This window comes from Quercus lobata, chromosome 12, assembly GCF_001633185.2.
Source record: "Quercus lobata isolate SW786 chromosome 12, ValleyOak3.0 Primary Assembly, whole genome shotgun sequence".
NCBI lineage: Eukaryota > Viridiplantae > Streptophyta > Magnoliopsida > Fagales > Fagaceae > Quercus > Quercus lobata.
Window position 1 is genome coordinate 14111103 of NC_044915.1, and position 16137 is coordinate 14127239.

At 33.3% G+C, this 16137-nt stretch overlaps 2 protein-coding genes across 3 annotated transcripts; both read right to left on the reverse strand.

The window, feature by feature from the left end:
* Positions 1-299: 299 nt before the first annotated feature.
* On the reverse strand, positions 300-5223 carry LOC115969922 (legumain). 2 transcript variants are annotated; one of them, XM_031089562.1, is made up of 10 exons: positions 5017-5223; positions 4659-4913; positions 4314-4478; positions 2718-2874; positions 2453-2538; positions 2170-2369; positions 1885-1933; positions 1529-1738; positions 607-810; positions 300-517 (listed from the first exon to the last, which is right to left on the reverse strand). In XM_031089562.1, exons 1-10 carry the CDS (start codon positions 5017-5019, stop codon positions 335-337), a joined length of 1512 nt encoding a protein of 503 aa, XP_030945422.1. In that variant the 5' UTR covers positions 5020-5223; the 3' UTR covers positions 300-334. The 2 variants fall into 2 exon arrangements, with proteins under 2 accessions (XP_030945422.1, XP_030945423.1); XM_031089563.1 differs by having other exon boundaries at positions 4659-5223.
* A 4709-nt stretch (positions 5224-9932) lies between these two features.
* On the reverse strand, positions 9933-13968 carry LOC115970081 (NADH dehydrogenase (ubiquinone) complex I, assembly factor 6). The gene is given in 4 exon segments (XM_031089753.1): positions 9933-11288; positions 11290-11404; positions 11406-11900; positions 13848-13968. Coding segments are annotated over 4 exon segments (1011 nt in total). The 5' UTR covers positions 13949-13968; the 3' UTR covers positions 9933-10988.
* Between the last annotated feature and the right edge of the window lie 2169 nt (positions 13969-16137).

A 16137-nucleotide genomic window follows, 5' to 3' on the forward strand; every position in this document is an offset into this window, starting at 1 on the left:
CCACTAGGTTTTATAAGTGGTTTTTTTTTTTTTGTGGGGGGGGGGGGGGGGGGGGGGGGTGGGTGGTGGTACTCCAAGCCTGCTGGCCTAGTGACCAGATTGCTGATTTGGGCCCAAATTTTTGCCCCAAAGAGTGAAAACCACCCCAAAGAAACAGAGAACTTAAGAAGGAAATGTATAAAAACAAGCATTTTTTTTTTTTTTTTGAGGAACAAAAACAAGCATTATTTACCGTTCTGAAAATGTACTATTTAATTTTTATCATATAATACACAGACACTAGCATTTTTTATTGTATATAATATATACAGACACAAACATATATTATCTGGATTCAAGCACTATAACCATGATTGGAAGGATGCAATAGGCCCGGGTCATGGCCACTACAAGCAGCCACAATGGCTTCCTCTACTGAGACCTTTGAAACACCACTATTGCAAATGTTGGCGAAGGCTCGCATATGTTTCATACCATATTGTGTTAATGAACCACAATAGTTTTCGAACAACCGAACCTGTGATGGTTATGGAATTGAATTATGTGCAATGAGAGCAAAGAAAAATGGAATTGAAGTTGCAAATTCAAAGTGGAAACTATAGTTACCATTGATTTCAAGCATCCCCAGTCATCAACAAGAGGCATTCCAGGTTCTCTCACAGAATTAAAGATGGAAGAACCTTTATGTGGTCCGTATAGAAATGTTCCAATTAATTCTATGCTGCCATCTAAGTGGGTTCTATGCCTCATGGTCTCTGTTATCTGCTTTAGGATTTCATCCTTTTGTGATCCATTCTCTAATTTTTTGTACTGTAAGACAAAAACATATCGACATTATACACATTAGAAATTGTGAATAAATATTGTGTATACAGGCTTTTCTAGACAAAGTTATTGACCCGGGTGAAGGTAGGATCATTCAAGGTTGTGATCTAGACAATAGCTATATTGAATTCAATTGTCCCGGGAAAATATAACAATTTTGTGTTTCATTGAATGAACATCCAACATCCCATTTTTTGTGTTCCATTTTATGCTTCGTATGTCATGTGTTTGATTTTTTTTTTTTTTTTTTTTTTCATTTTAAACTTTAGTTATTTAATATTAAAGAAACTTTTTAAGAAAAATGTGAAAAATTGTGATTAGTAGAGTTATGAAGTGGAACTATGGGACAGAGGATTCGTAGTAGTGTTTGTATTTGTGTTCCATTGGACTGGGTTTCCAATGAAAATTTAACAAACAGATGTATTGTTTTTAATTGTCGTCAAAAAATGTAATATTGTTTGTGGTTTATTGAATAATGCAATCATGTGTTTAAAATTTTATTGGGGAACTTAATGTTCTGCAGCTAAGGAATTATTATTTTCTCCCTAAATCTCTAAATATGTATCTAAATATGGAGACGCATAAGTATATCAAATATGGGAAATAAAATGAAGAATCCTATGTGGTATCTAGGCTAACTTAGAACAAGTAATTTTTAATCACTGTTTTATTCATTAAAGAGGGAAAAAAGGCTTAAGCTCACCATCTGCCACAGGAAGAAAAGTTCTGCATCTCTCTGGTTAATAACTTCCATGTGTGTATCAAGGAGGCGATTATTCGGAGGGAGGTTCACGGTGGCAGGATCAAAACCTTGGTACAAATAAACCTTCTCAGCTTTGATGTTTGTATTTCCATATTCCATCACATGGGAACCTATATTGTAATTTAAGAAATTGGAAGTCCGGTTCTTTACCTACACAAAATAACATTTAAGTATCAACGTCAAAATGATCACCTACACAAAATAAGTATCAAAATCAAAATGATTGGGAAAAAAAAATGCTTATCTAAGTACAAGACCCAGAAAATGTTGGGAAGCTCAAATATAACGAATCTTACCGTCTGGTATTGCTGTTCTACTGTTTCTTTCTTGAGATTATGAGTCTCACTACATAAGTAAATATGTACAATTCAGCTCCGTGTATAGATATTAAGAAGATAAATGTTTGAAGCTTCATTCATGCATACTATGTGCAAAAATCAAGGAAAGTTTAACCAATTAAGTAATGTGTCATAAGATTTAAGCAAAAAATTCATCTCAATTCTACAGAAGTTTCAACCAATACCATTCAATTTCAAAATTCCCTACCAGCTTTTTGGCATTCAAAATGCAATACTGCTTACCTATCTTCCATCCAAGCAACACTGTACAAGTCCCCCAAGCAAGTGATGTACTCTGGAGGCGGAGAAGGTTCCATCCCTGGACAATAAATTCCAAAGCTACTCTCTTGTGCATTTGACGCTGTTGTTACATATATGTTTAGATCTTGGGGCATTATACCTTCAAAAATACTTCCACTCTCACATGCTTCAACATATATAACCTGAGCACACCACATGCAATTAACCTTGTTAGTCTCATTGAAATATCATAGCACAGTTCTCAAGAAGGTAGAATTCTCCTAACCATCTTTTTGTATGTTCCAGATGCGTGTTTCTTCTTCAAAACCTCAAGAAAGTCCATGGCATAAACGTAAGGCAGATTCGGCATCCCTTCAACAAATTGAGAATTAGTATGATCTATTTCCTTCCCCCAAATAAAAAATACAGATCCCTTTTTCCATTTTGGAATACAAATTAAAATTTTAGCATCCAAAATAAGCAATAAGTTTTCATGCTAAAGTTATGTTAAACCTCTTGCGGAGGGGAAAAAAAGGTTGTTTTAAACTCACCTAGAACGCCAGGGCCTCCATGATCAGAGTAGTATACAAAGATCCTGTCATTGGGTTTGCTATCCACAACCTTCCCACTTCCACCTTTCACCCTGTTCTTGTTGCCTAGAAGTACTGCATAAAGATTTTCTGCAGTGACTTGCTCACCAGTGTAATCCTGTTAAGATTAACCCACAAAGTGTCATCAGTCCAATTATACAAGTTCATAGCAAAAGCACTACATCACCTTAAAAATAAGGCTGTTTTAGGATTGTTAGAGATTATTACCCCAATCCTACTTTGTGCAAGAGACAAAGTCACCTACTCATACTACAAGTCTATTAACCATGGTTAATATATGGTTAGTCTAGGATTTAGTCTACTATTTATACCCATGTTGGGTTTGGGGGGCGAACAGAGGTGAATTTTGCTAGAAATCAAGAATGAAATTTGGCTCTAATACCATGTTAAATATGCTAAAATAGATACAGAAAATCTCTTAAAGGCTATATCTTTATTATAAGAGTGAAACACAAATTTTGTGTTACAATGAACCCAACATTAGTATATATAGTAAGTTAAATCTTAGACTAACCATATACTAACTATGGTTATGGTTAATAGATTTATAGTACAAATAGGAGTCTTGACTTGCATACAAAGTAGGATTGGACTTAAGCCCATACTATTGGCCTAATTATCTCTAACACTTTTGTGCAAATATGATTAGGGAAGGAAGGGTGACTTTGAGGCTTTCCGCGTGCACAAACAAACACCCAAGGGAGCACAAAAACACAGATGTGCATAGTATATCTCTAATTCTATTTCCCACAAACACTCAAGGGAGTGCAAAAACACAAATGTGCATAGTATATCTCTAATACTATTTCCGTGGCCTATAATTGAGTTCAGAGTTTAGATGCAAACTCAACCACAAGTTAACTTGCACTGTCTGTTGAAGTGGGTTCCAAACTTCATTCAAGGTAAGACTCTTTATCTAACTAGGGTGGGCAGGCCTTTGTGTTTGGCCCAAGTGTTGAAGTGGGTTCCAAACTTCATTCAAGGTAAGACTCTTTATCTAACGAGGGTGGGCAGGCCTTTGTGTTTGGCCCAAAGTGTAGGAGACGCCAACCTCTCTCCTTCAATATTTCATTTTCTTTACCAAAAAAAAAATATATATATATATATATATATACACACCATAGTAACAAATTCAAAATAATATTAAGTATACGAATGTAAGTTGAAATCTCAGCTTGAGAACATGCAAAATAAAATAATTTAAGAATTAAAATAACATGTGGCATCTTGCTATATCAACTCCTCAATTGAAGTCACCCTAAAATATTACACACAATCAGATAAGAAGTCCTTTCATTGTCACTTTAAAGTTGGTCAAGTATTAGGAAATGGTACTAACTTTATGTGCAAGACTTCATTGATGAAGTTGATCATTGAAACTCATATCAGGGGAGACATTATTAGCAAGAGGTGTCCTACCACTTATATTAATTGAGTGACCTACCACTTGCATTTTTTTAACATTAATACCATGATCCTATATGGCAAAGAATATTCTATATCCATGTTATCAATCGAAAGAAAATTAAAAGGTACCTTAGGCACTCCTGCATACACATCAGAACCTTGTGGATGATTGATGATAATCCCAGGCCTTGGATTGAACTCGTTGTTTGCTATATCATCATACATAAAAACCACTATGTTTTCCTCCTTCAGCCCATCTTTCTTCAGCAACTGATAAGCATGACATATATCCGCCTGTACATGAACTCAAAAATATATAACACCTCAATAACTATATATAAAAATTAATAAACCATATCAAAACTACATTACAAACAAATAGCTCATGGTAACCCAAAATAATTTTCATCTGTTATACTAAAATTGACCATGTTATATCTTGTACAACCAAACACAAGAGAAAAAGAAAAACACCTGGTGCCTGTAATTTCCATAACCGGATGAGCCAGCAACAAGAACAGCCCATCTAGTGCCAACTTCTCCATCAACATCTTCTGCATCATCCTTCTCTGTGGGCATTCGAATCCCTGACTCCCATCGGTTCAGCCTTGAAGCTCTGCCACCTCCTATAACTTCAAAGCCCAGTAATACCAATATCAACAGAATAGGAGTGCTCGTGAGACACACAGAGTGACGCACCGTCATGGAAATGAACTGGTTTAGAAAAATCTATGGGCAGAGAGAGTGAGAGAGGAAATGAAAGCAGGTAAGGCAAGAAAGCTGGGAGGAGAGGAAACTATAAAAAAGAAGGAACTAGAGCGGTGAGAGGTACCATGCAAACTAAGGAGATTGACACGCGTGGAAAGCGTAGGTCCCAAATTCATATCCATGAAACATCTGGTAGTCCTATGTTCATGGTTTGGCTGTAGTGAATTACTATGAAATTGTGAATTGGTGAAACTTTTGTGTGATCTGGGTCAATGTTCTTTCCCTTAGTTTTTCTCGGAAAGCATTTTGCAACTGTGAAGGTGGAGTTGAATTTACAAATATGTACGTAGCATCATAATAAAAAAGGTCACAATGTGAATTGGACAAAGACGTTTGTTTATTAAAGCTCTATATTTGTTTTTTACTTATTAAAAAAAAATTTTTAAAAATTGATAAAAAATTTTTATTGTTTAATTAAGCTAAGTTTTACAAGGTTTTTAAGTTGGGTTGCTTTTATCAAGTTGAATTATAGCAACCTTGGACAAACCCCAGGTCCCATCAAGCGCCCATGGTTTTAACTTTTAAAATGTACTTAATTATGAGATATTTTAGATTAGCTTTATATGATATTTTAGAACTCAGCTCGGGATTGGTTTATTGTATGTAATGCGATGTGATTATAATTATAAAGCATAAGACTGCCATAATGCGAAAGCATTGATTAGTATCAGTCCAAATTGCAATTTGGAGGACAACTTTCCAAGCTGTCTAGCAAAAATGATATAAAAGTCATTCAGATATTTTTCCAGTTCAAAAGGAGCCAAATACATATTTGATTTCGTGCTTTTTTACTGGAGCACTACGGAATCTATCATGTTAAACAAGCATCATTCTAGATTACACCTAGTTAGACTAATGGTATTCATATGGTCCATATTAAAGTCTCTGTTTTAATTATCTTATTCAAGACCATAAAAATCTCAATTAATATGTGATTTCAGTATTCCTTATAATGATGAATAATTTTCCACGGTTTGTGAGATGAAAGAACTATATACTTACTTAAAGAGTCCTGAAGACTTAATCCACCCTGTGATGAATTACCCACGGTCTATTTTAGTCCTCATGTCATATAGTTAACTTCAACATCAATCAATCCCTTTGAATCGATCATCGATACACCAAAATTAGATTGACCATCTTCAATTTAATAAAATTATCTCACTACTCTCACAAAATTTTTCTATAACATAAATATCACTATTAAGAATAAGAATATAACTAAAAAAAAATTTTGAATAAAAAATAAAGAGGAGAATTTTTACTGTAAACTCATCAACCCCACATTACATGACGAATGGATAATATCATATATATACCACTAAAGTCTTAATGGAGCTAATTATCGTTGCTAAACTATGCACCTTCCTCCTATCTACTAAAATACAATCCGCAACTTCATGTAGGCCAATCTACAGAAGTTTTAGTTACACACCTTCCTCCTATCTACTAAAATACAATCCGTAACTTCATGTGGGCCAATATTAATAAAGATAACTGGTATAACGAAATGCTAAGCCAATCTACATAAGTTTTAGATACATATTATTATTATTGGGAATCTCAGTTTCAAAATTAGTAGGTAGGAGCGCTAGCCATACAAACGAAATTGTCTTGATAGGAAAGATGTCAAAATTAGTGGACCGACATCGACATGGTCTTAATTAACTGTGTATGTGCCTCCATGGCGTAAGTTGAAATAGGAATGCCATTAAGAAAAATCTTGACATGATTTAGAATTAATTCGTAAACGACATTACTCATCCATAGCGTGTGGCTCAGAGTAGAGTAAAAGGGGTGGTTAGGATGTGGATGTATCATTGTTTTTATCTATGTACTTTTTTTTAATTTTCTCGTCCTTATCAAACTTTCAGGATGATTAATTGTCATGATCAAGCAGGATTAAACTTCACTCTCATTTCATTTCACACCAACCCAGGAAAAAAAAAAAAAACAAAGATCTTGACAATAATGACTAATCTATTTTTATGTTTGTTTTTATGCTTATCTAAGATTTTTTTTTAGACGCCAAGCAGCTTGGATCAGAGATTACAATAATGCTGATGTTTTCAATTAGGATTGGGAGAATTAGAATAGGTTCAAGCCAAAGAGCCTACAAAGCAAAACTCAGTAACGGAATCAGCTGGAGATGTTGAACTAAACCAAAGGAATGGATGCTAAAAAATGAGATCACATGAAGGCAAAAATCTAGAGTTTTATGGTTGAAGGGGATCGTAATCTGTGATTTGTGATTAGAAGGAGGGGCGGTTCTACAGATTTTGGGACCTAAGAAGAAAATTAAAATAAGAAATTTTATATATTTAAATATTACTTAAATATTTTTGTTACTTCTAATTTATTCTTCTTGCTTTTTATGATTTAAAATTACTAAGTAAATTTTTATATTCAAATTCCTCTAACATTTCTCTTTCAATAAATAATATGCCTAATCTACTTAACCTTTCTTTTTCTTTACATCACTCAATAAATTGGACATTTGGATTAAACAATACAATACAATTAAAAGGAACAACACTTTATTCAATACTTTCCTTTTCACAAAACTTTTTTTTTTTGTCAACAATTAGTATATTACAATAATAAAATACATAAATCACCGGCCACAAATTGTGGAGTCCATGTGAATAGCACATTTCATTGCACTTTCCATCGTATAAAGAACTAATTATAACCACAAATTATTTCACAATAATTTTGTCACAATTCTGACTTAGCAAACTATGAATAATTAACCATTACTTATACATAAACCTACTATTTTTTCTTTGTCAATCATCGCTGGTTACAGTTGTAACAAAAAATTATAAAAAATTTTGTGGTCTAGACTTTTTCAATGGACTTAAGGACTTAAGTTTCTAAAAATGACAAAAAGTAAAGACATAGAGCAGAAGTGCAGCAGAGCAACACCAGCACTTCAAACAAATGAACAATCAAATTATCAAACTAGTTTAAAGCAAAGTAGAAAAACACAGATCTAGAAAAAAAATTTCAAGGCAAACCTGGAACGGAGGAGTCTAACGCGTAGCCAAAATCAGCAACAGAAAATACAAAGCAATTTTTTCCTGTCGATGTGTACAAAAAAATAGGGTTTGAGTTTTTTTTTTTTTTTTTTTTTTTTTTTTTTTTTTTATGATTTTTTGTTCTGTTTTGTTGTGAGAGAGAGAAAGAGAGAGAGAGATTTGCTTCTGAAAGATTTGGATCACAAAGAGAAATCTTTTCTGTTTTTTCTTTTTTATAACTTTGTTTTATCTATGTTAATATTCGGGTATAATTTGATTATTCCTACATATTGAGGCCTTCTTTTCTAATTGTTTATTCTTTGACTTCTTCTCCCTTATCTTTAGACTAAAATTTGGGGGTTAAATTAATACATTTTACAGAATTATTATTATTATTTATATATTTATCTGGGAATCAAAGAACTAAACTAATTGGTTAATATTTGGGGCTTGCCTCAATTGGGGGGCTTTAGGCTGTCACCTAACTCGCGTAAGGCAAGAGAGACCTTGATTAGAAGAATTCATAACAATATAAAAACTATTAAAGATGTCCAGTAATTCAAATAAGGGCTAAGAGTTGGGGACAGCACTTTTGTAGTTAATTTAAGGTGCTTTACTAAAGTAGTAGCAGCACAACTTTAATAGTAATGGAAGGGATTGATGGGGTACAATTTGAAAACTACACCCTCATGAAATGCTTAAATTGTTATTACGGCATATGGCTAATGATATCCTACTTACTTCTTGTATTGGATAAGAGAATATCTTCCATTCAAAGGTGATGATAATGCTAAATGCCCTTACATGTGTAAATTGCACGAAGAATCTTGTCTGAATTTGTTTCTAAATTGTGTAATTACCATAGCATCTTGGTACCGCACCCTTTGGTGTTTTCATGTTGAATCCATTGATTCTGCCAGTAGTTTTGATTTTGTGAGGAGTGTACATCTACCCTCTAGCAATTTGTAGGCAAAAATTGATAAATTGCAGTATACTTTTGATGGTTGTGTGGATCATGGAATTTATATGGAAGCTAAGAAATGGGGTGGTCTTTAACAATAAGGAAGTGAAGGTTAAGGCCCTGTTTGGTACACATACTTCAGCAACGTTGTTTGATATTTAAACACCCAAACAGGTGGACCCTATGCTGAACTATGTGTTTGGTAAGTGATTCAGAATAAGTATTGTTTAAGTATTCAAGAGTTGTTTGAGTTTGTGTTTGACAAATTACCATAGAGAGTGAAACACTCTGGGCTCACCTGACAGTAAGATCTCACTCTTCTCTCTCACACGTTGTGCAAATGGTCTCTTCTCTCTCACGCATCAGTGCACTGTTGCATCTCAACAACGCCTCTCCCACACGTCAGTGCAATGTGGCATCTTAACAACAACTCTCCCATGCGTCTGTGCAGTACCGTTGTCAGCTTTTTTTTTTTTTTTTTTTTTTAAAAAACACACATACCCAACACACAATATTTCTAACACCAAAATATACTATTTGAAACACATTACCAAACACATTTTTCTCTTTATGAATACTATAAATACATATTTTTAACAACACTTTTTAAACCACATTATCCACATCATTTTAAACAACATTACTCAAAATCCTCTACCAAACGGCCCCTAATACATTCCCGTTTACGCTCCAAGACAAATCAATTCTGCAAAACTACCTTAGGAGCTACATTGGAAAAAAACCTCTGGAGGGTTTTCTTGAGATTAACTGTGACGTGGTTGTGAGTGGTAAAATGGCTTATACTGCTGATAAAGACTGGCGTCTCAAATTCCCAAGTGTTCTCCTCAAGTTGCAGTGGTTTGGACCATTTATTTTTGAATCCAAGAAACTAGATCTATGCAGCAACAAAATATCATTGTAGAGAATGATTTCAAGATATATGCATATATGCCCTTAATGCTAAGACTCCAAGCATGTCATAGAGAGTGAAAACTCAAGTTGAGGAAGACTTACTGTTAGCTAAAGATTTGTTCATTGTTATTTTGAATGGACAAATACAGAAGCCAATATTGTAAGAATTATAGAAAATGGCTATAGTCTAGAAGCCCAACATCTATCTCAAAGGGAGCACAAAGCCCAATATCCACTTAAAACGGATCCCAACAGCCCATGTAAGAATTCAATTGCAGATGCCACAATGACAATACTGTACGGTCTGTACCAAATATTAGTCCCAAAACTCAAAACTCCAACCAACGAGACAATGATAATACAGTGTGAAAGCCAAAAATTATTGCACCAGACATGAAAATAGACATAGTTTACTAAAATCTCTAGGAAGAACGTACATAGACCCCACGCCTCTACCGATCTGCATGCCAGTCAAAACCATTAGCGCGCATACCATGCCTTTTATAAGGCTTCATATAAATCACTCTGCAAAAACTTCCTAGCCTTCATAATACGAAAAAGCAAAGTTGAGGGTTTCATGGGAAAAAAAATTCCATTATTGTGAGGAAATTAAAACAGTAATATGTAAGACGGCTCCACATTTCAACAAGGTGATCAGGACCACCCTGACTTGGAAAAGTAATAATAATTATACATAAATTTTAAAAATTTTATGAGTTATCTATCCTAAAAAAAATAAAAAATTTGTGACCACCTAAATTTTTTTCAAGCCCAACAAAATTAAACTTGGGTCTCCTTAATAATATATTAGGTACTTTCAGTGTCAAAAAGAAGCCCAAAATAATTTTGTTTAACTAAAATTTAAAATATATGTATTTTGTAGCATTGATAATAAAACTATCATGCAACAATTTTAAAATATGAAAACCTGTAAAAAGAAATCATAAATCTTTATGTATTTGTGTGTTTTTTTCTCTTTTTTTTTTTTTTTTTTCTTTCAATATATGAAATTCTCTTTTATTAGATTTTCTATAATTAAGTGACCACCCTAGAAAAAATTATTGGACCTGCTATATCTGCAAAATCATTTCCCTCACCTGACAGAATTTTTTGTTGGAACGGGTAAAAGCCCAGAACCACGCCTCAATATTTCCCCCACCATGAATACCACTTTAGTTTAAGTTGATACCACAAATGAAGAATGCCCAAGACCCCTCTTGATAATCTTGGATCAAATACCTCAAAGAGTACCTGGCTTAGGGAGTCCAAGAGAACTTGGGCGGGAACCACCTGTAGAAGCACTGGACGAGCCTCAGCTGGCATTGTTCCAGCTAGTTCACAAGCCTTCTGTAAATGGATTTTAGCTACAGATGCCATGTCAAAGACTGCATCACATAGGCACTCAAGAGAATCTAAGCAGATCTCTGATGGACCTCCCTCCTTTCACCAACAAGCCATGTTTGGCAGCCACTTTAGTTGGTATGTAAGAAAAATGATGGTTATGACTGGCATGGTAAGGTAGCAACTTAAGCAACAAAAGGAGGCCACTTGCAGTAGACCTGATTACTGATACCACCAGCTTGAAGTGTCATGTACAGAATAGTTGATACAGTATCCTCAGCATATTTCTCCAACTCTTCAATGGTTTAGGGAACATCAGTAACCTCCTCTCTTCTTGCATCATTCATCCGAGCATCAACAGATCATTTCAACCATCCCTTGCTAATTTTATTCTCAGATATCACTGATCATAGAGCCAGTGCTATTGGGTGCTCTCTTAACTTTTTAGCATAGATTTTGTCTATAGCTTCCTGCCACCAGATGAGGCGCATAAGCCCAATCCTGGGACCAGAAGCCACATCCATGGCTCTTGCTGTTTCAACATTAAAGGCATGGAGTGCAAAAGCAACTTTCCGCATTGGAGGGGGAAGTTCAAGGAGGCAAAGGTAGCGACGGTAATCATAACTACGCACTTGCTGCACACAGTAGGAGAAAGCTGACCATATGCTACAAGATAAAGAAGCACCATTCATCAAATTGCCACTGTAGTTCCTCCTGCAAACAGATAACCACATCAACTACAACATTATATAGAAGTAACAAAACACTGACACAAGAAAACTGAACATCCATTCATTCATCCTATCATTCCTTGTTGGTAGAGCATATAGGATGAAGAATCAATCTATCTGATTGGAAAATCTTTCTTAGGAATTGATCCCGCTTTTTTGGCTTAATTTTCCAGCCCTCCCCCCCCCCCCCCCCCCCCTTTTTTTTTTAGTTTTTTAGTTATTTTCTTTCCTAATAACTGACAAACTAAAAAATTCTACTAAAATAGGAAAAACAATCAATGATGGAAATGGAGATTGAAAATATATTTTCCAATCCATTAAAGATATTTGCCAAACATATAAGGGCTTCTATGATGATATAAAGGAGAGAATACAAAAGATAAGTCTATCAAATCCCTTTGAGTGCTATTTCTCAAAGTCTCAAACTGAATGTTGTTAAATGCTAATCTATCAAGTATGGTGCTGCTGTAGACATTCCAGTTTTAAGAGCATATTGTTTTTATGGAATTTTTAACAAATATTACCCTTGGAATTTGATGTTAGAGTGAGAGTCAATTTGGTCATTGAACTTTTGATTTAAACAACTAACCCCTAGATTTAAGTTTGTGAACTGTTAAAGCCTAACGGATTTGATCATGTGATATCCACATGGTTTCTACCACATCATTAATAATTTTGAAACGTCATTATTACTATGTGCACATCACATAATTAAATCATTACATTTAAATAACAATGGTAAAAGAAGGTTTGATTTGTCAAAAAGCTGATGTCGAAAGGGTTAATTGTTCAAACTGAAAATCCAAGTACCAAATTGACACTCACATCAAAATTTAAGTGTGATATTTGTAAAAAATCCCAACTTAAACTGATTTCAACAGTAGATAGAAGCGCTTTAGGCTGATTACAAAAAGAAATAGAATGCGGACTTAACAGAAGATGCCTAAGAGCATAATAATATCTCTGAATCATAGTATCTGAATAAATATCATCTATGGCATCAAAAACACCACTGCAGCTTCTACTCCCTTAAATCCTAACTGATGAAGATTGCTGATAACTTATCCTAGCAGACTCACTTAAGATTCTTCTATTCATCTTCCTCCCCAACAGGCTTGGCAATAAACTACAAAGAAACTAAAACTCCACATAGGCACTACGTATTCACACCACAAAATTGGGTCCTTGAAAAGCCTTGTCGGGATATAGTTCATTAAAGAAAAACTTCAAAGACTAGCCAATTAGTTCATCATTATGTAACCTGGACAAATGGGCTAACTACGATGAGCTCAAGTAGACTAAAGTGCCATGTGTATTGAGCCTTGTTAATCTTATTCACATATTATAGAATGGGATTGTCAAGCCAAAGCAAAAAATTGTTCAGAACAGTTACGACTGATCACATGGTAAAACCATTAGTAAAAACCAAAGCATATTACACACTAATGAAATCCAATTCCCACAAAAAGAATCCATCAAATATTGCATTTCAAAATCTAAGATAATCTCTCAGAACTGAATGCAAAAACATATTACACATCTCCCATTATTAATCCCCAAACACAACATCAAATTAAAACCCCACATGCTGATTAAACAGAAAAAGAGATAATGGAATAAAAATCTTTCAATCTAAAAAATACAAATTCAAAATCCAAATTTTCGAAAAACCCATATAATGAATTTATTCAATACAGAGAATGAAAGACCCAGAACGGAAATTACAACCAAAAAAGAAAAACCCCATTAGAGCCCCCACGTACACTACGCAAGATGAATGGCTCTGATTCTTCTAACCCAAATTCTAATATTAGAGTCCCTAAGAAGGCGAGCTAAGTAAATTAATCGAAGTGAACATGACACTACCATGTGATTGAAATGACACGGTATTATATCTTCGAATGAAAGAAATAATGAAATGGAAGCTTACCATAGAGGGAAAGGAGTTCGATAGCTGAAGAATCGAGAGGTTAAGCCGTGAAATACTCTGCCTATAAGAGAGAGGGAGCAGTGTTCGTGTGCTAGGAACATAGATGTCAAAACGTGAATGATATCGTGATTTTTTTTTTTTTTTTTTGGGTATTGGGTATTGCATTTAATAAAATTTATCAAATAATTATAGATATAATAAATATATAAAGAGTATATTCTAAATTTTAATTATATTTAGCTAATGATTAATTTATTTATCATTTACATAATAATATTAAATAAATTAATTAAATAAATGAAGTTAATATTTGTTTATAATATATATATATATTCAAATTGCTTAAATTTAAAAGTGATAATATATTACAAATGATTCAAAAATTAATTTATTTTTATAATATTTATTGTATTGGCTAATCAACCTCATCTAAGTTAATGTTGTCATCACATTTATCATTTTGCAAGTTTATTTCTTCATTAACTTTTCTTCATCATCATTAACATTTACTATATGTTTTTGTTCTTTTTATTTTAATAATTAAAAAAAAAAATTCTTCTTGGCATTCTAGTTTCTTAGACTTATAAGTTATAACAATAATGAAAAAATAATAATATTTTCAATTAATATCATATTCATAGTATAGAAAATAAATTACGTAAAATACTATTTTGGTCTCTAAACTTTACCAAAAGTTTGGTTTTTCTCCTTAAGATTTAAGAAGTTCATTTTTTGTCCCTAAACAATTAAAAAGTTCATCTTTTATCTCTAAACTATAAAAATATTTTATTTATATCCTTAAATTTTACCAAAAGTTTGTTTTTCATCCTTAAACTATTGAAAAATGTTATTTTTTTCATCCCTATTTTTGTCTCTAAACTATTGAAAAAATTATTTACAAAGTTTAGAGATAAAAAAAGAACTTTTTAAAGTTTAGGGAAGAGAAACAAACTTTTGACAAAGTTTAGGGACCAAAATAGTATTTTATCCAAATAAATTTGTAAATATTAAAATGAAGTATAAGTTTGTGTACTATGTAGTCTAAATTTTGTAGGAAAAAAAAAAAAAAAAAAAACTTATAAATATGTTATTTTATTATGTTAAATTAAGTAAGGCGAAAATGCACTTTTGATCTCTACTATTTGGGTCAATTCCCATTTTGATCCCAAAATTAATTTTGATACTAATATCATCTCTAAAAAAAGAAAATCGCTTTTATTTTGGTCATTTTTGTCAACCTATTAACAAAAACCTCCTACGTGGCAGACGGAATACCTTTCTTGCTGATATGGCACTGACAGGACCATTAAAATATTATTTAAAAAAATTATTTGGCATTTTTTAAATGCCACGTCAGCATTTAAATTATAAAAATTTTAATTCCTCAATTTTAATTTTAATTAAATAAATTTAAAAAAAATTACTTTTAAAAAAAATTACTTTCTTTTAATTAAAATGATTTTTTTATTCCAACCTCTAAGATTCATATCCTTAGCAAATTAATTCTTATTTTCTTATAATTTTCTTTGTCTTTCTTGTACTCTCTTTATAACCAAACACTTCAAAACAAAATAAATTAATTAAACGTATTTCTTGTCTTTTATTTTATTTTATTTTTATTGCTTTTGTTATATTGTTCTTCCCCATAATCAATCCCCAACAAAGAACCAAACCCCAAACCCAAATCTCAACCAAACGCCAAACCCATATCTCTAACAAAGCAAACCTTAGCCTTCAAACCCATAAATTTTCTTGGCAAACAAACACATAAAAACCTACAAAAAAAGAAAAAAAAACAAAAAACAAACAAACAAATCCCCCAAATCACCACCGCCAAATCAAAGAATATGAATATCAAATCCAAGCAAAAGAATAAAAACCCAACATCTAGTAAAGCACCACCACCGAATCAAATCTTCCAAAATTTCCCAGCAACCAGCAAAGCCTTAACATCAAATCTACAAAAATCCTAAACTAAAAACTTCAAAATCAACCTTAAAGAGAGGAAAAGAGAGACGGTAAGGTAGAAAGAGGTGTGAGAACCACTGATCTCAGCTTCACAACCATTGATCTGGGCTCCAATACCGAATCGGTGATTGGTGTTTCGTACAATGGAGCCATAACTACATAGAAACAAAACTATCGAATCGGCGACTATGGTGAGTTACCGAATCGATGGACCTTCTCGATGGGTTCGATGGGTCAATGGATTTTCTTTCTTTGACGGCAGCGGCGACCTCATCACTGAGTCTTGAACGAGTTCGACGGCAACAACCTCATCACTGAGTCT

Bases quoted from the DNA above. Each gene is read 5' to 3' on its own strand.
- LOC115969922 (XM_031089562.1), bottom strand. The intron at 1,739-1,884 runs GTAAGATTCGTT...TATTTTGTGTAG, and splicing joins TAGAACAGCAATACCAGACG to GTAAAGAACCGGACTTCCAA. The intron at 811-1,528 runs GTGAGCTTAAGC...TTTGTCTTACAG, and splicing joins TTTTCTTCCTGTGGCAGATG to TACAAAAAATTAGAGAATGG.